The 22500-nt window shown below is 44.3% G+C and overlaps 2 protein-coding genes across 4 annotated transcripts in view; one reads left to right on the top strand and one right to left on the bottom strand.

The window, feature by feature from the left end:
* The window catches only part of LOC128704068 (uncharacterized PE-PGRS family protein PE_PGRS46), a 48153-nt gene extending 30042 nt beyond the window's left edge, over positions 1-18111 (bottom strand). Inside the window, exon 1 of the mRNA XM_053799076.2 lies at positions 17936-18111. Within this exon, the coding sequence (XP_053655051.2) occupies positions 17936-17969 (34 nt within the window). The 5' untranslated portion in view covers positions 17970-18111. The remainder of the gene's footprint in view (positions 1-17935) is intronic.
* LOC128704172 (protein O-linked-mannose beta-1,2-N-acetylglucosaminyltransferase 1) overlaps positions 1-22500 on the top strand; it is a 113183-nt gene that overhangs the window by 44847 nt on the left and 45836 nt on the right. The gene's annotated exons all lie outside the window — the stretch shown is intronic.

Genomic DNA, 22500 nt, shown 5'->3' with positions numbered 1-22500 from the left:
CGGTATTCAGTCTCGTGAATGACTCCTTACTTAGATGTCTAAAAGCTAGTCTTAGATTTTCCAGACGCGCATTTGCTGGAGCAGTTATTTGGTTGATGTGCACCTCAGGCGATATGCTCGGTACTACACTCATCCCAGGGTCGTTCTTGACTGTGGATTGCAGCCTTTGTCCACCAAGCTTGTACTCCATCTACGGTCTTCTTTGCCCTTCCCCCAAACTTCAAACTTTGCATTTCATTGAGTTAAACTCCAGTAGCCACTTGTTAGACCAAACCTGCAGCCTGTCCAGATCCGTTTGTAGCATTTCCTGGTCCACGTCTGCTTGTAGTCTTCTCATTAGTTTCACATCTGTGAACAGGGTTACTTCTGACTCTCCCTTCCGTCATGTCATTCACGTATACAAGAAATAGCATCGGGCCCAGGTAAACTCCAGGTCCTAGTACTGATCCTTGTGGAACACCACTTGTCACGTGCATCCATTTTGACACCTCTTCACAGACCATCACTATTTGTTTCCTTCCTGTCAAATTATATTCCTCTTGCTGTGTTTTTTACTATTTGTCATCTACGTCATACCTCAACTCATTATTATTATTATTATTATCAAAAGAAGCGCTAAGCCACAAGGGCTATACAGCGCACATCAACTCATTGCCAGCAAGAATGGTGGAATCACACTTAAAGAATAAAACTGTATTATAGGCAACGTTTCGCTCTGGATAGAGCTTTATTACATGAACAAAGCTAGATGAAGCTCTAAATGCATCTTTATCCTCCGTCTATTAGCGGTGACAAGTTGAAAAATGAGACACTTGTGCAACATTTGGGAATTAGTGGTTGTGTCTTGTGCCCCCACTGTAGTGCCAACTTCATTGACGGTTTCATCTTATGACAAAGCCGTGTCAGGTGACACAAATCAGAAAGCAAGGAATCCAAAGTTTCTCAGGTCTATCATATACTTGAGAAAGCTTGATATCCACGAGAAAGTTCGGGGGCAGCTTCTTCACGAATATCTTGACGAAGTAACTACGATGAAGAATATAGACACAATACAGTGGTTGAAACAACACACTTAACCCACACTGAGGAGACTCAAACTTATGACCACGTTTCGGTCCGACTTGTACCATTATCTATGATCTTATCATATTACCAGAGCTTTTGTTCTATAGATTTTTTTTTTTTTAGATTTTGCCGTCAAAGCAGTTGGTTATGATGCACCCAATGTTCATCCTGTGGATGGTAGCGCAAGAGCCCATGGATAAACGAAAGGCTTATGAAGCAGAACCCGATAGGATTTAGCTAGCGTCCTTTAATAAAGAATAATCCTGAAGGTGGTGTTTGTCGGCCTTTACGGCAAATCACTAGTTACTCGATGACTTTATGTGGATGCACATAACTTCAAGGACTAGTGCTTTGGGTGACTAGACTGCCGAAGTCGCTTCATATAAAGGTTCCTTATTATTGTACTTCCAGATTATTTAGTATTGTCTCTGTTCGACAAAACCAGTTCAAACATAAGACTTGTGTGACGCTTCTCGATGTATATAATAATAATAATAATAATAATAATAATAATAATAATAATAATAATAATAATAATAATAATAATAATAATAATAATAATCCAGACATGTAGGAAACGTGAAAATATTGAAACGTGAAGATTTATTCTCGTATATAAAATGTTCGATCTAATATTACGTGAGTTTATGTGATTCTACACATCAGATTTCTTATTTATATGCACAAATAACCCGCACATAAAAGAGAGGAGCTAACGACGACGTTTCGGTCCGACTTCGACCATTTACAAGGTCACACTGGTCCAAGTCGGACCGAAACGTCGTCGTAAGCTCCTCTTTTCTATGTGCGGGTTATTTGTGTATTGTTTCAGTATGGTATTGTGCTTTTTTTTTTTTTTTTTTTTGCTATTCTTATTTATATGCCGTTATGCATGGTCTTGTGGGTGACCTTTCCTAAATGCCTTGATGCTGCATCTTGATCCACGGAATTAGAGATACTACCCCTTTCTTCAAAGTTTAAATCAAACCTGATTGCTTCCCAGTCACCAGGCGCTGCCTGACTCCTACCGATTTAGAGCTTCCCAGTGTATATTATATTAATAATTATGCCAAAATCTTTGTTCCTTTTGGCTTAGTCTGCCCTGTTGACGGGTCAAGGCGAGGTTGTAAATTGTTATAATTACTGTTATTAATATGATCTTTGCTACCGCTGCAGCACCTGCGTGCCCTCGTACCTAAAAATTTGGGTTGTGCCACTAAAAGTCAGTCTGTACGTTTGTGGTACTAAAAATGAGCTTAGGGAACTAAACAAGCTCTTGGGATTAAAGAAAACGGATTTTTCCTCGCCTGTTTGTTGAGGACAAAGTCCAGGCCCCGCCTCCGCAGGCCACCACTAGGTTGACACTCTTGGCTACGGGAGCCCTATTACCTGGAGTTTACCTGGAGAGAGTTTCGGGGGTCAACGCCCCCGCGGCCCGGTCTGTGACCAGGCCTCCTGGTGGATCAACCAGGTGCCAACTATGGTGCCACTTTTGAAAGTTATATATGGATTTTGTCTCAGACCGGTCAGACTGGTCTCAGACCGGGCCGCGGGGGCGTTGACCCCCGGAACTCTCTCCAGGTAAACTCCAGGTAATACCACTTCGCTATCTCCGTTACACTTTCTGGTCACTTTAAAGCTAAAGAAGCACTTCCTAACGTCCCTGTGATAGTTAAAAATTTTAACTTCCAGCCGTGTCCTCGTGTATCCGAGGCCCGCCTCTCAGACTCGTCCTGCCAACCTTGTCATAAAAATATAATTAATCTCAGTATTTTGTACGTCGTAATACTAAAAAAAGATTAATAGTGTATGGCAATAAGAACTGGATGTATGGCACTGAAAAGTGGATGTATGGCAATAAGAGGTGGGTGTATTATACTAAGAAATGGATGTATGGCACTAAAAAATGGGTGTATAACACTAAGAAATGGATATATGGCACTAAAAAGTGGGCGTAAGGCACCAAAAAGTGGATGTATGACATTAAAAGTTGACAATAAAAGTTGTTGTGTGAGAGTAAAAGCAGGTTTTGTGGGACCAGTAATTGTCCCATCACCTTCCGAAGCAGTTGGTTCTTCCTGCTCTAAATATTTTAACTTGTTAAGTTGCTGGCGTGAGACCGCCATAAATTTCTCTCTAAGTTGTACGAAGAAAATCGAACTCCAACAAGCTTTTCAGCCTTTGTGGGCCAGCGGGTCACTAACAACAACAGCCTAGTCGACCAGGCAATCAACAGGATGGCCTAGACCTCTTACCCCGGGCCAGGCCGCAGGAGTAAGAAAGCTCCCAAAACAAATCACAAGTAAGACAAGAGGCTGTTTTTGAAGGTTTCAATGAGAAAAAAAAATGTAACTCCCGGATTTTTGTAGACGGATTTATCAGTTTAAATCATAGGTTATGTATAAATATTTATCAATGTAAATCATGGATTTATAAAGAAATTTATGAATGTAAATCATGGATTTTTGTAGAAGTATTTTCAATGTAAATCGTGGATTTATGTAGAAGTATTTATCAATGCAAATAATGAATATATGTAGAAATTTATGAGTGTAAATGGCGGATTTATGTAGAAGTATCTTGTTTTATTGACTTAGATTGTGTACAAGTTTATCAATATTGTTGCGCACTCACCACTGTTTAATAAAATAATTTATTCAGACTCGACACTTCTCAGGGGGCGGGATCTTGATCCAAGGAATTGGATTCATCCTGCCCTTGGACGGATTCTGCCTCCCATTCCCCTGATGCTGTACGGCCCTTACGGGCTTAGCGCTTATAATAGTTATAGCAAGGATTATTATTAATAATAGTGATTATAATGATAATAACGATTAATATGGAGGGAAGGGATGGGTGCCTTGATGATAGTGAAGGGCTCTTGATCCAAGAAATTAGAGCTCCCATTCCTTAGATCAACCCTCATGACCTTCCATTCCTCAGTTGCTGCCTGACCCCCTGCGGGTTTTGCGCTTTCCCGTGGATATAATTAATAAAATTGTTGCGTACCAGTGTGGAGGTGTCTGAAGTTCACGTGTCTATGTATTCACGTGTCCAGGTGTCCATGTATTCACGTGTAAATGTATCCACTTGTCCATGAATACACGTGTCATTGTATGCACTTGTTGATGTATCCACGTGTCTATGTATCCATGTATCCACGTGTAAATGTATCTACATGTCAGTGTATTCACTTGTCCATGTATCCACGTGTATGCTCCTCAGTACCAGAAATGTTAGCGTAAAAGAACGTTCGTGGTGCTCTAGCGAGGATGTGTGGTAGCAGAGTGTCACTAGCGAGGATGTGTGGTAGCAGAGTGTCACTAGCGAGGATGTGTGGTAGCAGAGTGTCACTAGCGAGGATGTGTGGTAGCAGAGTGTCACTAGCGAGGATGTGTGGTAGCAGAGTGTCACTAGCGAGGATGTGTGGTAGCAGAGTGCCACTAGCGAGGATGTGTGGTAGCAGAGTGTCACTAGCGAGGATGTGTGGTAGCAGAGTGTCACTAGCGAGGATGTGTGGTATCAGTGCCACTAGCGAGGATGTGTGGTAGCAGAGTGTCACTAGCGAGGATGTGTGGTATCAGTGCCACTAGCGAGGACGTGTGGTAGCAGAGTGTCACTAGCGAGGATGTGTGGTAGCAGAGTATCACTAGCGAGGATGTGTGGTAGCAGAGTGTCACTAGCGAGGATGTGTGGTAGCAGAGTGTCACTAGCGAGGATGTGTGGTAGCAGAGTGTCACTAGCGAGGATGTGTGGTAGCAGAGTGTCACTAGCGAGGATGTGTGGTAGCAGAGTGTCACTAGCGAGGATGTGTGGTAGCAGAGTGTCACTAGCGAGGATGTGTGGTAGCAGAGTGTCACTCTAGCGAGGATGTGTGGTAGCAGAGTGTCACTCTAGCGAGGATGTGTGGTAGCAGAGTGTCACTAGCGAGGATGTGTGGTAGCAGAGTGTCACTAGCGAGGATGTGTGGTAGCAGAGTGTCACTAGCGAGGATGTGTGATAGCAGAGTGTCACTAGCAAGGATGTGTGGTAGCAGAGTGTCACTCTAGCGAGGATGTGTGGTAGCAGAGTGTCACTAGCGAGGATGTGTGGTAGCAGAGTGTCACTAGCGAGGATGTGTGGTAGCAGAGTGTCACTAGCGAGGATGTGTGGTAGCAGAGTGTCACTAGCGAGGATGTGTGGTAGCAGAGTGTCACTCTAGCGAGGATGTGTGGTAGCAGAGTGTCACTAGCGAGGATGTGTGGTAGCAGAGTGTCACTAGCGAGGATGTGTGGTAGCAGAGTGTCACTAGCGAGGATGTGTGGTATCAGAGTGCCACTAGCGAGGATGTGTGGTAGCAGAGTGTCACTCTAGCGAGGATGTGTGGTAGCAGAGTGTCACTAGCGAGGATGTGTGGTAGCAGAGTGTCACTAGCGAGGATGTGTGGTAGCAGAGTGTCACTAGCGAGGATGTGTGGTAGCAGAGTGTCACTAGCGAGGATGTGTGGTAGCAGAGTGTCACTAGCGAGGATGTGTGGTAGCAGAGTGTCACTAGCGAGGATGTGTGGTAGCAGAGTGTCACTAGCGAGGATGTGTGGTAGCAGAGTGTCACTAGCGAGGATGTGTGGTAGCAGAGTGTCACTAGCGAGGATGTGTGGTATCAGAGTGTCACTAGCGAGGATGTGTGGTAGCAGAGTGTCACTAGCGAGGATGTGTGGTAGCAGAGTGTCACTAGCGAGGATGTGTGGTAGCAGAGTGTCACTAGCGAGGATGTGTGGTAGCAGAGTGTCACTAGCGAGGATGTGTGGTAGCAGAGTGTCACTAGCGAGGATGTGTGGTAGCAGAGTGTCACTAGCGAGGATGTGTGGTAGCAGAGTGTCACTAGCGAGGATGTGTGGTAGCAGAGTGTCACTAGCGAGGATGTGTGGTAGCAGAGTGTCACTAGCGAGGATGTGTGGTAGCAGAGTGTCACTAGCGAGGATGTGTGGTAGCAGAGTGTCACTCTAGCGAGGATGTGTGGTAGCAGAGTGTCACTAGCGAGGATGTGTGGTAGCAGAGTGTCACTAGCGAGGATGTGTGGTAGCAGAGTGTCACTAGTGAGGATGTGTGGTAGCAGAGTGTCACTAGCGAGGATGTGTGGTAGCAGAGTGTCACTCTAGCGAGGATGTGTGGTAGCAGAGTGTCACTAGTGAGGATGTGTGGTAGCAGAGTGTCACTAGCGAGGATGTGTGGTAGCAGAGTGTCACTCTAGCGAGGATGTGTGGTAGCAGAGTGTCACTAGTGAGGATGTGTGGTAGCAGAGTGTCACTAGCGAGGATGTGTGGTAGCAGAGTGTCACTCTAGCGAGGATGTGTGGTAGCAGAGTGTCACTAGCGAGGATGTGTGATAGCAGAGTGTCACTAGCAAGGATGTGTGGTAGCAGAGTGTCACTCTAGCGAGGATGTGTGGTAGCAGAGTGTCACTAGCGAGGATGTGTGGTAGCAGAGTGTCACTAGCGAGGATGTGTGGTAGCAGAGTGTCACTCTAGCGAGGATGTGTGGTAGCAGAGTGTCACTAGCGAGGATGTGTGATAGCAGAGTGTCACTAGCAAGGATGTGTGGTAGCAGAGTGTCACTCTAGCGAGGATGTGTGGTAGCAGAGTGTCACTAGCGAGGATGTGTGGTAGCAGAGTGTCACTAGCGAGGATGTGTGGTAGCAGAGTGTCACTAGCGAGGATGTGTGGTAGCAGAGTGTCACTAGCGAGGATGTGTGGTAGCAGAGTGTCACTCTAGCGAGGATGTGTGGTAGCAGAGTGTCACTAGTGAGGATGTGTGGTAGCAGAGTGTCACTAGCGAGGATGTGTGGTAGCAGAGTGTCACTCTAGCGAGGATGTGTGGTAGCAGAGTGTCACTAGCGAGGATGTGTGATAGCAGAGTGTCACTAGCAAGGATGTGTGGTAGCAGAGTGTCACTCTAGCGAGGATGTGTGGTAGCAGAGTGTCACTAGCGAGGATGTGTGGTAGCAGAGTGTCACTAGCGAGGATGTGTGGTAGCAGAGTGTCACTAGCGAGGATGTGTGGTATCAGAGTGCCACTAGCGAGGATGTGTGGTAGCAGAGTGTCACTCTAGCGAGGATGTGTGGTAGCAGAGTGTCACTAGCGAGGATGTGTGGTAGCAGAGTGTCACTAGCGAGGATGTGTGGTAGCAGAGTGTCACTAACGAGGATGTGTGGTATCAGAGTGCCACTAGCGAGGATGTGTGGTAGCAGAGTGTCACTAGCGAGGATGTGTGGTAGCAGAGTGTCACTAGCGAGGATGTGTGGTATCAGAGTGCCACTAGCGAGGATGTGTGGTAGCAGAGTGTCACTCTAGCGAGGATGTGTGGTAGCAGAGTGTCACTAGCGAGGATGTGTGGTAGCAGAGTGTCACTAGCGAGGATGTGTGGTAGCAGAGTGTCACTAGCGAGGATGTGTGGTATCAGAGTGCCACTAGCGAGGATGTGTGGTAGCAGAGTATCACTAGCGAGGATGTGTGGTAGCAGAGTGTCACTAGCGAGGATGTGTGGTAGCAGAGTGTCACTAGCGAGGATGTGTGGTATCAGAGTGCCACTAGCGAGGATGTGTGGTAGCAGAGTGTCACTAGCGAGGATGTGTGGTAGCAGAGTGTCACTCTAGCGAGGATGTGTGGTAGCAGAGTGTCACTCTAGCGAGGATGTGTGGTAGCAGAGTGTCACTAGCGAGGATGTGTGGTAGCAGAGTGTCACTCTAGTGAGGATGTGTGGTAGCAGAGTGTCACTAGCGAGGATGTGTGGTAGCAGAGTGTCACTCTAGTGAGGATGTGTGGTAGCAGAGTGTCACTCTAGCGAGGATGTGTGGTAGCAGAGTGTCACTAGCGAGGATGTGTGGTAGCAGAGTGTCACTAGCGAGGATGTGTGGTAGCAGAGTGTCACTAGCGAGGATGTGTGGTAGCAGAGTGTCACTCTAGCGAGGATGTGTGGTAGCAGAGTGTCACTCTAGCAAGGATGTGTGGTAGCAGAGTGTCACTCTAGCGAGGATGTGTGGTAGTAGAGTGTCACTCTAGCGAGGATGTGTGGTAGCAGAGTGTCACTCTAGCTAGGATGTGTGGTAGCAGAGTGTCACTCTAGCGAGGATGTGTGGTAGCAGAGTGTCACTCTAGCGAGGATGTGTGGTAGCAGAGTGTCACTCTAGCGAGGATGTGTGGTAGCAGAGTGTCACTCTAGCGAGGATGTGTGGTAGCAGAGTGTCACTCTAGCGAGGATGTGTGGTAGCAGAGTGTCACTCTAGCGAGGATGTGTGGTAGCAGAGTGTCACTCTAGCGAGGATGTGTGGTAGCAGAGTGTCACTCTAGCGAGGATGTGTGGTAGGAGAGTGTCACTCTAGCGAGGATGTGTGGTAGGAGAGTGTCACTCTAGCCAGGATGTGTGGTAGCAGAGTGTCACTCTAGCGAGGATGTGTGGTAGCAGAGTGTCACTCTAGTGAGGATGTGTGGTAGCAGAGTGTCACTCTAGCGAGGATGTGTGGTAGCAGAGTGTCACTCTAGCGAGGATGTGTGGTAGCAGAGTGTCACTAGCGAGGATGTGTGGTAGCAGAGTGTCACTCTAGCGAGGATGTGTGGTAGCAGAGTGTCACTCTAGCGAGGATGTGTGGTAGCAGAGTGTCACTCTAGCGAGGATGTGTGGTAGCAGAGTGTCACTGGCGAGGATGTGTGGTAGCAGAGTGTCACTCTAGCTAGGATGTGTGGTAGCAGAGTGTCACTCTAGCGAGGATGTGTGGTAGCAGAGTGTCACTCTAGCGAGGATGTGTGGTAGCAGAGTGGCACTCTAGCGAGGATGTGTGGTAGCAGAGTGTCACTCTAGCGAGGATGTGTGGTAGCAGAGTGTCACTCTAGCGAGGATGTGTGGTAGCAGAGTGTCACTCTAGCGAGGATGTGTGGTAGCAGAGTGTCACTCTAGCGAGGATGTGTGGTAGCAGAGTGTCACTCTAGCGAGGATGTGTGGTAGCAAAGTGTCACTCTAGCGAGGATGTGTGGTAGCAGAGTGTCACTCTAGCGAGGATGTGTGGTAGGAGAGTGTCACTCTAGCCAGGATGTGTGGTAGCAGAGTGTCACTCTAGCGAGGATGTGTGGTAGCAGATTGTCACTCTAGTGAGGATGTGTGGTAGCAGAGTGTCACTCTAGCGAGGATGTGTGGTAGCAGAGTGTCACTCTAGCGAGGATGTGTGGTAGCAGAGTGTCACTAGCGAGGATGTGTGGTAGCAGAGTGTCACTCTAGCGAGGATATGTGGTAGCAGTGTCACTCTAGCGAGGATGTGTGGTAGCAGTGTCACTCTAGCGAGGATGTGTGGTAGCAGAGTGTCACTCTAGCGAGGATGTGTGGTAGCAGAGTGTCACTCTAGCGAGGATGTGTGGTAGCAGTGTCACTCTAGCGAGGATGTGTGGTAGCAGAGTGTCACTCTAGCGAGGATGTGTGGTAGCAGAGTGTCACTCTAGCGAGGATGTGTGGTAGCAGTGTCACTCTAGCGAGGATGTGTGGTAGCAGTGTCACTCTAGCGAGGATGTGTGGTAGCAGTGTCACTCTAGCGAGGATGTGTGGTAGCAGAGTGTCACTCTAGCGAGGATGTGTGGTAGCAGAGTGTCACTCTAGCGAGGATGTGTGGTAGTAGTGTCACTAGCGAGGATGTGTGGTAGCAGAGTGTCACTCTAGCGAGGATGTGTGGTAGCAGTGTCACTCTAGCGAGGATGTCTGGTACCAGAGTGTCACTCTAGCGAGGATGTGTGGTAGCAGAGTGTCACTCTAGCGAGGATGTGTGGTAGCAGAGTGTCACTCTAGCGAGGATGTGTGGTAGCAGAGTGTCACTCTAGCGAGGATGTGTGGTAGTGTCACTAGCGAGGATGTGTGGTAGCAGAGTGTCACTCTAGCGAGGATGTGTGGTAGCAATGTCACTCTAGCGAGGACGTGTGCTAGCAGAGTGTCACTAGCGAGGATGTGTGGTAGCAGAGTGTCACTAGCGAGGATGTGTGATAGCAGAGTGTCACTAGCGAGGATGTGTGGTAGCAGAGTGTCACTCTAGCGAGGATGTGTGGTACCAGAGTGTCACTAGCGAGGATGTGTGGTAGCAGAGTGTCACTCTAGCGAGGATGTGTGGTAGCAGTGTCACTCTAGCGAGGATGTGTGGTAGCAGAGTGTCACTCTAGCGAGGATGTGTGGTAGCAGAGTGTCACTCTAGCGAGGATGTGTGGTAGCAGAGTGTCACTCTAGCGAGGATGTGTGGTAGCAGTGTGTCACTAGCGAGGATGTGTGGTAGCAGTGTCACTAGCGAGGATGTGTGATAGCAGAGTGTCACTCTAGCGAGGATGTGTGGTAGGAGAGTGTCACTCTAGCCAGGATGTGTGGTAGCAGAGTGTCACTCTAGTGAGGATGTGTGGTAGCAGAGTGTCACTCTAGCGAGGATGTGTGGTAGCAGAGTGTCACTAGCGAGGATGTGTGGTAGCAGAGTGTCACTCTAGCGAGGATGTGTGGTAGCAGAGTGTCACTAGCGAGGATGTGTGGTAGCAGAGTGTCACTCTAGCGAGGATGTGTGGTAGCAGTGTCACTCTAGCGAGGATGTGTGGTAGCAGTGTCACTCTAGCGAGGATGTGTGGTAGCAAAGTGTCACTCTAGCGAGGATGTGTGGTAGCAGTCACTCTAGCGAGGATGTGTGGTAGCAGAGTGTCACTCTAGCGAGGATGTGTGGTAGTGTCACTAGCGAGGATGTGTGGTAGCAGAGTGTCACTCTAGTGAGGATGTGTGGTAGCAGAGTGTCACTCTAGCGAGGATGTGTGGTAGCAGTGTCACTAGCGAGGATGTGTGGTAGCAGAGTGTCACTCTAGCGAGGATGTGTGGTAGCAGTGTCACTAGCGAGGATGTGTGGTAGCAGTGTGTCACTCTAGCGAGGATGTGTGGTAGCAGAGTGTCACTGGCGAGGATGTGTGGTAGCAGAGTGCCACTCTAGCGAGGATGTGTGGTAGCAGAGTGTCACTCTAGCGAGGATGTGTGGTAGCAGTGTGTCACTCTAGCGAGGATGTGTGGTAGCAGAGTGTCACTTTAGCGAGGATGTGTGGTAGCAGAGTGCCACTAGCGAGGATGTGTGGTAGCAGAGTGTCACTCTAGCGAGGATGTGTGGTAACAGAAAGAGTGAGTGAGGCACTAGGTAAGACAGCGACATACCAGAAAGGAAAGTGAGAGTTCAGGTTGTAACTGTTGTGAACTTGTTCTTGGCATAACTGGTTGCTTGTGAGAGTATGATCTAAAGGTCACCAGTTCGATTCACACGTTCATGTCTTTATGAGTTTCAGTTTGGTGTAAAGATCGTTGTACGGCCGAATAAAGAATACCCACGGCCACACTGAATACAGGTACGTGAGTACCGCGTGAGTCATCAATGCTGAAAGGGTGATCAAATATTAAGAGGGACAAATCAGTGAGCCAGTGTGGGAGTGCGTCTGCCTCAGCTGGCGGTGGACTGAGATTCCGCCAGTCCTTAAGCTTAATGACTCACTATTTTACCACTTCACCTAGATAAAATAGGACTCCTGGTCGTCCTAACCCTGGTCATCGTCACCCTGGTCGTCGTAACCCTGGTTGTAGTAAACCTGGTTGTCGTAGCAATAGTGGTAATATCCCTGGTGATAGTAACCCCGGCGGTAACCTTGTTCGTGGTAACCCTGGTCGTAGTAACCTTAGTCGTAGTAACCCTAATCGTAGTATATTTGGTTGTCTTGACGCTTTAGCTACAATAACTTTTTTCTTGTTGGTCCTTTACTAATGTTTTCTGACACACTTGTAATGTTTGCTGACACCTTTGTCATGTTTGCTGACATTTGTCGTATTTTCTGACACCACCTTTGTCATGTTTGTTGACAAACCATACCCCGGTCGGGATCGAACCCGCGGTCATAGAGTTCAATCCCGGCCGGGGTATGGTTTGTTTGCAATCGTGTTATTACGATTTCGTTAGTCATGTTTGTTGACACCTTTGGTTAGTTTATGGGGGATGGGGTTTAAATCCTATGGGCTCCAGTAGTGTCATTAAGGTTGCACGTAATCTTTGCATCACCAGACGAGAACACTTTAATACCTAAAATAGAGCTTAAAGTAAACTCTTAGCCTATATACGATGAGACAAATACTCTTTCTTATGTTTACACCTGAGTCAATCTATTGTTTACCTCCCGTTCACACAAATATTTTTCATATCCAGCTGCTGACATTTTCATATAAAAACGTACCATAACTAGTACTTATCAAGACTATCACTATAACCAGTACTTTATCAAGACTATATCACCATAACTAGTACTTATCAAGACTATATCACCATAACTAGTACTTATCAAGACTATCACTATAACCAGTACTTTATCAAGACTATATCACCATAACTAGTACTTATCAAGACTATATCACCATAACTAGTACTTATCAAGACTATCACTATAACTAGTACTTTATCAAGACTATATCACCATAACTAGTACTTATCAAGACTATATCACCATAACTAGTACTTATCAAGACTATCACTATAACCAGTACTTTATCAAGACTATATCACCATAACTAGTACTTATCAAGACTATATCACCATAACTAGTACTTATCAAGACTATATCACCATAACTAGCGTGTTATCAAGACTATCACTATAACCAGTGCTTTATCAAGACTGTATCACCATAACTAGTACTTTATCAAGACTATATCACCATAACTAGTACTTTATCAAGACTATATCACCATAACTAGTACTTATCAAGACTATATCACCATAACTAGTACTTTATCAAGACTGTATCACCATAACTAGTACTTTATCAAGACTATATCACCATAACTAGTACTTATCAAGACTATATCACCATAACTAGCGTGTTATCAAGACTATCACTATAACCAGTGCTTTATCAAGACTGTATCACTATAACTAGTACTTTATCAAGACTATATCACCATAACTAGTACTTATCAAGACTATATCACCATAACTAGCGTGTTATCAAGACTATCACTATAACCAGTGCTTTATCAAGACTGTATCACTATAACTAGTACTTTATCAAGACTGTATCACTATAACTAGTACTTTATCAAGACTATATCACCATAACTAGTACTTATCAAGACTATATCACCATAACTAGTACTTATCAAGACTATATCACCATAACTAGCGTGTTATCAAGACTATCACTATAACCAGTGCTTTATCAAGACTGGATCACCATAACTAGTACTTTATCAAGACTATATCACCATAACTAGTACTTTATCAAGACTATATCACCATAACTAGTACTTATCAAGACTATATCACCATAACTAGTACTTTATCAAGACTGTATCACCATAACTAGTACTTTATCAAGACTATATCACCATAACTAGTACTTTATCAAGACTGTATCACTATAACTAGTACTTTATCAAGACTATATCACCATAACTAGTACTTATCAAGACTATATCACCATAACTAGTACTTATCAAGACTATATCACCATAACTAGCGTGTTATCAAGACTATCACTATAACCAGTGCTTTATCAAGACTGTATCACTATAACTAGTACTTTATCAAGACTGTATCACTATAACTAGTACTTTATCAAGACTATATCACCATAACTAGTACTTATCAAGACTGTATCACCATAACTAGCGTGTTATCAAGACTATCACTATAACCAGTGCTTTATCAAGACTATATCACCATAACTAGTACTTTATCAAGACTATATCACCATAACTAGTACTTTATCAAGACTATATCACCATAACTAGCGTGTTATCAACACTGTAACACTATAACCAGGACTTTATCAAGACTATATAAGAATATAAGAAAGAAGGAACAGTGCAGCAGGCCTACTGACCCATGCGAAGCAGGTCCATGTCCCCCTCCCCCCGGATTAGCCCAATAACCCACCTAGTCAGGTCACGGCATCAGACCTAGTAGCACAAGCTAGTTAGATCTAACTCACACCCACCCACACCCACTCATGTATTTATCCAACCTATTTTTAAAACTACACAATGTTTTAGCCAGTACTTTATCAAGACTATATCACCATAAATAAGACTATATAAAGTCTATATCGCCTAAATACAGCTTTACAAATCTATTTTGCCATAAATAAGGTTTTTTCAAGTTTATATCGCTTTAAATAGCGACACAGACCGACCTATTTAGGGCTCTGTGTGTTTCGCTGTCCGATATACCAAGTATACACGGTATATCCACATAAGTATTGGTATACCTGAGTTGTAGACAGGAAGTTTGTGAATGACTGATTTATGCCTTGCCAAGAGATATTTGTCAACCTGGTCACCCATTCAGGTTGTTTATCCTTCCTTACTGGGCGACGCGACGCCCGCCCAACCTTCAAGTTCCAAGCCTAAATTAGTCGACAGGGAATTCCTCGACACCCAATTCCTTGGTTAGGTATGTTGATTATGTAAGAAATTTGAGGTTAGGAGCTGTTGCTGAAGAATTTATACACTAACCCCTTCCCTCCTCTATCCCTCCCTCAACACTAACCCCCCTCTCCTCACATCCTCACATTAACCCCCTCTCCACCTGAGCACTTTCAACCCTTCCGTACTTCCACTTGTACACATGTTGACTCCACACTCGTGACAGGATATACACACCGACATGGGTATTTCTCTTAGAGTATATACACCGATAGGTGTATTTCAGCGTATATACACCAAGAGGTGTATTTCTCTCAGTGTATATACACTGAGAAGTGTATTTCTCTCAGCTTTTATACACTGAGAAGTGTATTTCTCTCAGTGTATATATGCTAACAGTTTAATATCTTTTCTAGGGATTAAAGTATTCGTGTATCGTGGTGCATCCTTAATGACAATAGTGTAGTCGATAAGCTTCAAACCCCAGTAACCAACCACACTCGCTTATTTATTGACTCACCCTCCCACACCCCACCAGCATTCCACTCACCAGTCATTCATTCTCACCCACATAACACCCACTTCCCCGACACACCATCCACTGCTCATCTTTTGAATATTGGCATTTGGTCTAGGATATAACATCCAGCAGAACTGGAGATTCTTGTGGATTTCCACTTCAGTTTTCGCCAGGACTGTCAATTCTTGACACATATGGGTGTCCACCCATATGTGGACGCCTCTGACCGTTAGTGTATGTCATATGACTTCCCTTAAACCATCCGGGCTAGGCTGCCCAGGCCCAGGCAAGCTTACGGGCAGATGGCCAAGCTTCACCTCATTCCGTCAGTATGCCATAACAGGCCGCGTATTTGTATCATTGCTACTATAATAATTATTGCTGATGGACAAGAAAAAGAGGGCTGGGGAGAGAGTCAGGGAAGAGCGAAGAAACAGGAATTTAGAGAGTGAGGGAACAGGGAAAGAGAGAAGAGGAAGAGGTGAACTAGTGCATGGAAAAAGGATGGTCAACCACACACTACTCTGCTGGATCATGACCAGCCATTAGTAAAGGTTGCGTGTATACCAACACACACATCACAGTTAATGAGAGTTGTGATGAACTGGTAAAGTTTGTATGTATACTAACTCAACATCACGGTGGACTATAAAGTTGTGATGAACCGGTCCCTTTAAGACATACTATTCAACCCAAGACGTTAGTCTTGAGCGTTCCCCTATGAACATAATCATACTGAGCTTGCAGGATTCTTATGAATAGGCTCAACACTACGAAACTACAAACTGCAGGTTTGAACAAAAACCGTGGCAGTTTACAAGACTATACTGTACTACGTTAGTGAAAAAAACTGAAATTTCGTAAAAAAAAAAATATTTAAAAAAATCAGAAATTGTGAAAATATTACAAAACAATGTTTCTTCAAGCAGCAAAGACAATGAAACGAAAATTAACGTAAACCAAAATACTTTTTTTTTCTTTTTACCATTTAGCTCCGAGCTATTGGCTTCGTGTATGTGGTGACATACATGATGTTTGAGTCGTGTATGTGGTGACATACATGATGTTTGAGTCGTGTATGTGGTGACATACATGATGTTTGAGTCGTGTATGTGGTGACATACATGATGTTTGAGTCGTGTATGTGGTGACATACATGATGTTTGAGTCGTGTATGTGGTGACATACATATTTGAGTCGTGTGCGTTGCGGAGCGGGAACAAAACATAAACACACACACACACACACACACACACACAGTTTCAGAGATGGGAAATATAAACACGAGGGCACAGCTAAAGTTGAAAATTCAGATGAGTCTTAGGGACGTTAGGAAGTATTTCTTCAGCCTTCAAGTTATCAGGAAGTGGAACAATCTGGAGAGTGAAATAGTAGAGGAAGGACCCATAAGAGGTACGGTAAGGCTCTTGGACCCGGGAGTTGACCTAATAGAGACCAACGAAGAGGCGGGGGCCAGGAGCTGTGACTCGACTCCTGCAGCCACATATAGGTGAGTACACACACTTCAAAGAAACATTACTCAGTGAAATAACTGCGTCCCTAAAGAATTAAACTCATTAAATCATATCAATAAACGCTGCACGAGACTAATGTCAGTAATCTTACGCTTGCCTAGTGTAATTAGTGACCTTGTGAGGGGCGAGTGTGTTGGGGCAAGTTGGCTTCGCTGATGGATAGTGCTGTGTTGCCTTACCCACAAACCTCATGGGTGGATCCTTGATGCTGGTGAGGTGCTCTTGATCTAGGGAATTGGATCTGTGCTCCAGTTCCCTGAATTGAGCCTGAATACCTTCCATCCCCCCCCACATGCGCTGTATAATCCTCTTGGTTTAGCGCTCCCCCATAATTATAATAATAGTGCCCTACCCACTCTCACCACCACTCGTCAACGTTCACATTTGGACTCTGCCTTATTTTAATGAGCTACTTCGTTGCCAGTTGTTATTTTGTGGTTAAATATATTTTTAGTTGGCTTGAGGTAGGAGGCCCTGAGTTATCGTTTACTACAGACATAATATACAAACAAGACGATTGCAACTACGGGAGTACCAACTCAGGACCTCCTGTAGTTCTCTGATGACCGTGTCACTAGCGATTTTGATCTATGGAATTTCATTTGTATCCTCTTAGCGTAAAAACAGAGGAAATAAGTGTTAATAATGACACAGATCATTGTCACCAACTGTTAGCTTACATGCGTTGAATTTAAGTAGGCCTATCCTTTCCCTAATCTTATTAATATGCACCTGAAAAAAAATCATTTAAAATTTGTCTTTGATTCCATCGCAACTTTACTTTCATATTTTCTTTTGATCTTTCCTTCTTGCTTTTTGGACCTACCTCTTCAGTTTAATATACTGGCTAATTGGAGGTGACCCTCTCCTTTTTTAAGAGAAAACAATGTACCATCTATGACACAAGCTACCATCTGTAGTGCAAGCTACCACCTGTATTACAAGCTACCATCTGTGACACTAGCTACCATCTGTGATACAGACTACTATCTGCTACCATTCAATAACGAAAGCTACCATCTTTTGTAATATCTACCATCTGTGGTGCAAAAAACCGTCTGTGACTCAACCATCTGTGATACAAACTACCATCTGTGACAAGCTCATCTCTGATAAACTACCATGTTGTACAAACTAAACGACACACACACACACACACACACACACACACACACACACACACACACACACACACACACACACACACACACACACACACACACACACACACACACACACACACCATTAAATGATACAAGCCTAGCGCTGAGACACGAGAGGTAAATTGGGTATTTTAGTTAAGAAAATGAATTGTCAGAAAATGGCTCAAATTACTCTACCATGTGACATAGTGTCACCTGGCGCTAAATGACAGTTGTAACTACTCACACACGGTGGCCACGGCGTCATCGTTGCTGCACATGGTAGTGGGTGAGTATACTCCTCCTCCCTGGTTACTCTCAAGCCTCCACGCTCGCGGCAGTATTCACGCCCACTCTAAAATGCACACCCACGCCCACACCTACATGCGTGCATGTCTTCAGTCTGTCGAGAAGTGTACTCGTTCTGGGTCTCTCGTTTTTCATTCCCCGTATTTCGTTCCACTTGTTTCATTCCCCGTATTTTATTCCACTTTCTGCACTCCCGTATTTCATTCCACTTGTTTCACTACTTGTATTTCATTACATTTGTTTTATTTCCCGTATTTTATTCAGCTTGTTTCATTTCCGTGTTTAATTCCACTAGTTTCAATCCCCTTATTTCATTCCACTTGATCCATTCCCTTTATTTCATTTCACTTGATTCACTTTAGCAAACACTCATCTGTACCAAAACCATCCCCTTAATACTTGTAAAACACCTGCCAGAACCACGTTCTCCTGAGGAAGCATCAGAGCTATGATGGAAGTCCTGTGGCTGTCTAGGCGATGGTTACTCTTTCTTTCTCTTATGAGTTTGGAACCTTTCCCCCAAAGAATATATATATATATATATATTTTAAGCACCGTATTAAGATGTATTTATTCGTAACAACACAGTTTGAAGATGGTTCTATTCGTAAGCAACACTGTTTTAAAATGGTTCTATTCGCAACAGCACTCTTTTAAAATTGTTCTATTTGTAAGCAAGACTTTTAAGATGGTTCTATTCGTAAGCGGCACTGTTTTAAGATGGATGTATTCGTAAGCAGCACTGTTTTAAGATCGATGTATTCGTAAGCAGCACTGTTTTAAGATGGATGTATTCGTAAGCAGCACTGTTTTACGATGGATGTATTCGTAAGCACTGTTTTAAGATGGATGTATTCGTAAGCACTGTTTTAAGATGGATGTATTCGTAAGCAGCACTGTTTTACGATGGATGTATTCGTAAGCAGCACTGTTTTACGATGGATGTATTCGTAAGCAGCACTGTTTTAAGATGGATGTATTCGTAAGCAGCACTGTTTTAAGATGGATGTATTCGTAAGTACTGTTTTAAGATCTGTTCGTCAGCAGCACTTTTAAAATGTTGGATCTGTTCGTAAGTAGCAGTGTAACACCATAAGTAGCATAGTTTAAGACAATGGATTCACTTGTAGGTAACAGTTTAACATATTGGGTTCACTTGTCAGTAGTATATTTTAAAACATTGAGTTCACTTGTCAGTATCAATTTTAAACATTGGGTTCACTTGTCAGTAGTACAGTTTAAAACGCTGGGTTCACTTGTCAGTAGCAGTTTCAGACATTGGGTTCACTTGTCAGTAGCACAGTTTCAGACATTGGGTTCACTTGTCAGTAGCACAGTTTCAGACATTGAGTTCACTTGTCAGTAGCAGTTTCAGACATTGGATTCACTTGTCAGTAGCGCAGTTTCAGACATTGGGTTCACTTGTCAGTAGCACAGATTCAGACATTGGGTTCACTTGTCAGTAGCGCAGTTTCAGACATTGGGTTCACTTGTCAGTAGCACAGTTTCAGACATTGGGTTCACTTGTCAGTAGCACAGTTTCAGACATTGGGTTCACTTGTCAGTAGCACAGTTTCAGACATTGGGTTCACTTGTCTGTAGCACAGTTTCAGACATAGGGTTCACTTGTCAGTAGCTCAGTTTCAGACATTGGGTTCACTTGTCAGTAGCACAGTTTCAGACATTAGGTTCACTTGTCCATTTGGTGATGCGAGGTCAGTATTATGGTAGTGAGCGCGGCTCTCCACGCTTCTTGCCAGACTGGTGTTGACCGTGGGTGTGGCACTGAGCTCCGAGGCGACGTTATGGCTGGGGGCGCTGCTCCACAACCTGTCCCTGGGAGCTGCACTTCGCCGGGTGTGGGCGGTGGGCGGCGTGGAAGGGGGGCGGGTGGACGATGTTGCAGCGTGCTATCGCCACCACACATCTTCTGGAGGCAGGCTATTGATTGTCGTACACAGCGTCCGTATGCCTGCAGGATTCTCTTGCCTGCTTCTCGCCTGAGTCAACCCGCGGCCCCACGAGGTTCAAACACGTTGATGATTTTCCAAATGTTGGCGGCAAAGTTTTCACAAAGTGGATGATTGGATTAGATGTGGGGTTGGAGGAGGAGGAGGTGGGGCTAAAGTGACTTGTGTAGGTTAGGATGGGGTTGTCTCTGTACTGCGCAATGTATGCAGTTACTGACAACACACAATACCGCGATGGTGTTGGTATAGTAACATATCCCCCCTCCCCACCATGATCCCTACCATCATTACCATGGGTTACTGTATACATACACGCTCCCCTCACTTACCCCTCTCACTATCCCTTCCATCACCTCCCCTTCTACCATATTATATCACCTTTCCTTCCCACTTTACCCTAACTCAGTCATCTATCATGAGCTGTCTTATACCCTCAGCTTATTCAGATCTCTCCCCTCTGGCATGGTCTAGTCGCGTAATTCCCCTCCCTCTTTACCTTGGAGCTCCAGTATGGTGTTACATACTTAAACATTGGACTGACATAAGTGGTATAGAGTGTGTGTAATTACATATTTGTTGTATGCAGTGTGTGTAATTACATATTTGTGGTATACAGTGTGTGTAATTACATATTTGCAATCACCTCGTGTTTTAATTTTACTTCTGTGATCCATCTTTTAGCTCGTGTTGGGACGTTTTGTGTTTTATCCACAATTTTTTATATTGATGGACATCACACCAGCGTTGCAGTCCTGGCCTTACATGTTACGAATTGCACTTCGCTTTTAGTTTCTCCGTCCATATATCTAAAGGCTATTTTATATGCCTCAGTGATAATATTTTGTCAGTACTACCTCCTTTCCCCTCTCTCTCTCTCTCTCTCTCTCTCTCTCTCTCTCTCTCTCTCTCTCTCTCTCTCTCTCTCTCTCTCTCTCTCTCTCTCTCTCTCTCTCTCTCTCTCTCTCTGACACTAAATTTTAAAACAGTTTATAATGTTCGTGTGATCTGTTATTGGTTTTCGTATTTACTTTACATAGGACTCATCTATATTAAATTCCTTGCTTCTGTCCTGGATCATAATACAGCTTTACGGAGTCGCCTGAAAACAGTGAAAGATAGTTATGCAAATTCTTAGGGTTAGTAAATTAAACGATATTATTTTACGTAAATTTTGGCAGGTTAGGTTAGGTTGCTAGGCTAGTTTTGGTGGAAATAAAAAAAATGCTACATAAAATTTGCAAAACAATATTTAACTGATTTGTCTAGATGGAGAAATTTCCATGTGATTCGTTTTATGCCATATTGCCTCCTCCTTACCTTTACCAAAAAAAATAATTCTACCTGTGTCGATTCCAACGAAAATGATAAAAGATCATCTATGATATGTTAATTATTTAAACTGCTGCCTACTTTAGTTTTATCTGGTGCACCACACAGTGCACGCCACGTCCCTCCAGTAGTACTTATAAAATAATGTATTCCCTTGTGCAACATAAACACGCTCAAATACTTCTGTATTCCAAAACTCATACTAGTCACGAGCCACCACTATTTAGTGACCCGACCCCCTCTTTTTTATAGGGTGAAAACTTTACTAGGATTGACCAACGGATGCTTAATTAACCACTGAATGGAACACCTAATTAAGACTCGTGTCAGGAGACACTACTGTTTCCTGGGAAACCAAATGCCATCACCTTCTAATTCCGTAGGAGAAATTATCTCAGGGTCGAGGCATGGCTAACCGATAGGCAACGAATTTGCATTAATGGGGAAAAATCGGAACGGGGACCTGATACGAGTGGTGTGCCACAGGGATCGTGTTTGGAACGTTCGTTCTTCACTATCTACGTCAACGACATTAATGAGGGAAGAAATAGCGAAAAAAGTAAGTTTGCCGATGACATTGATTTAGGCCGCCAAATAATTTCTGATTTGGATACTAGAATGCTATAGGATGACCTAACAGGTTGATGTTATGGCCAGAGAAGTGTCATATGTAGTTCAGTGCAGACAAGTATAAGGTTGTAATTTTGCACTGACTGGTTCAAGGCTCTTCACTTTTGTCCTGGTTAGTCCTTTGATGGTTGTACCAGTTGCGATGGCGACTAGTATGAGCAAGTGCGAGTACTTTGGTGCGTTCAAGGTACCCTGGCTTTTGGGAAGGATTATAACTTTAAAGTGGTGCTAGTGCGTGGAGAATTGATTTGAAGGACTCTTTTCTTGCAGTCACCAGGCTTTACAAAGCAATATATGACATGAAAATTAGACACGGTGCTCTTCACACCAACTCCAAGGCTGAGGGACTGATTACCTCATCTTTTGTAGTTCTACTGTCTTCCAGTTATGTCCTTGAATTTGTATTGATAAAGCCACTGGATGGCGAAATGTCTACAATAAAGATACCCAGATGTTGCACAAGTGTCTCATTTATCAACTTGGTTTCTAAATAATTTATTCAAACTCCCACATACATATTAACGTGCAGAATCTACAGTTGAACTAGCTATCCAATTCACACTTGAACAAAAGT

This window comes from Cherax quadricarinatus, chromosome 66, assembly GCF_038502225.1.
Source record: "Cherax quadricarinatus isolate ZL_2023a chromosome 66, ASM3850222v1, whole genome shotgun sequence".
In the NCBI taxonomy this organism is placed as follows: Eukaryota; Metazoa; Arthropoda; class Malacostraca; order Decapoda; family Parastacidae; genus Cherax; species Cherax quadricarinatus.
Note: the sequence above shows the minus strand (reverse complement) of the source record. Positions and strands in the feature narration are given on the sequence as shown.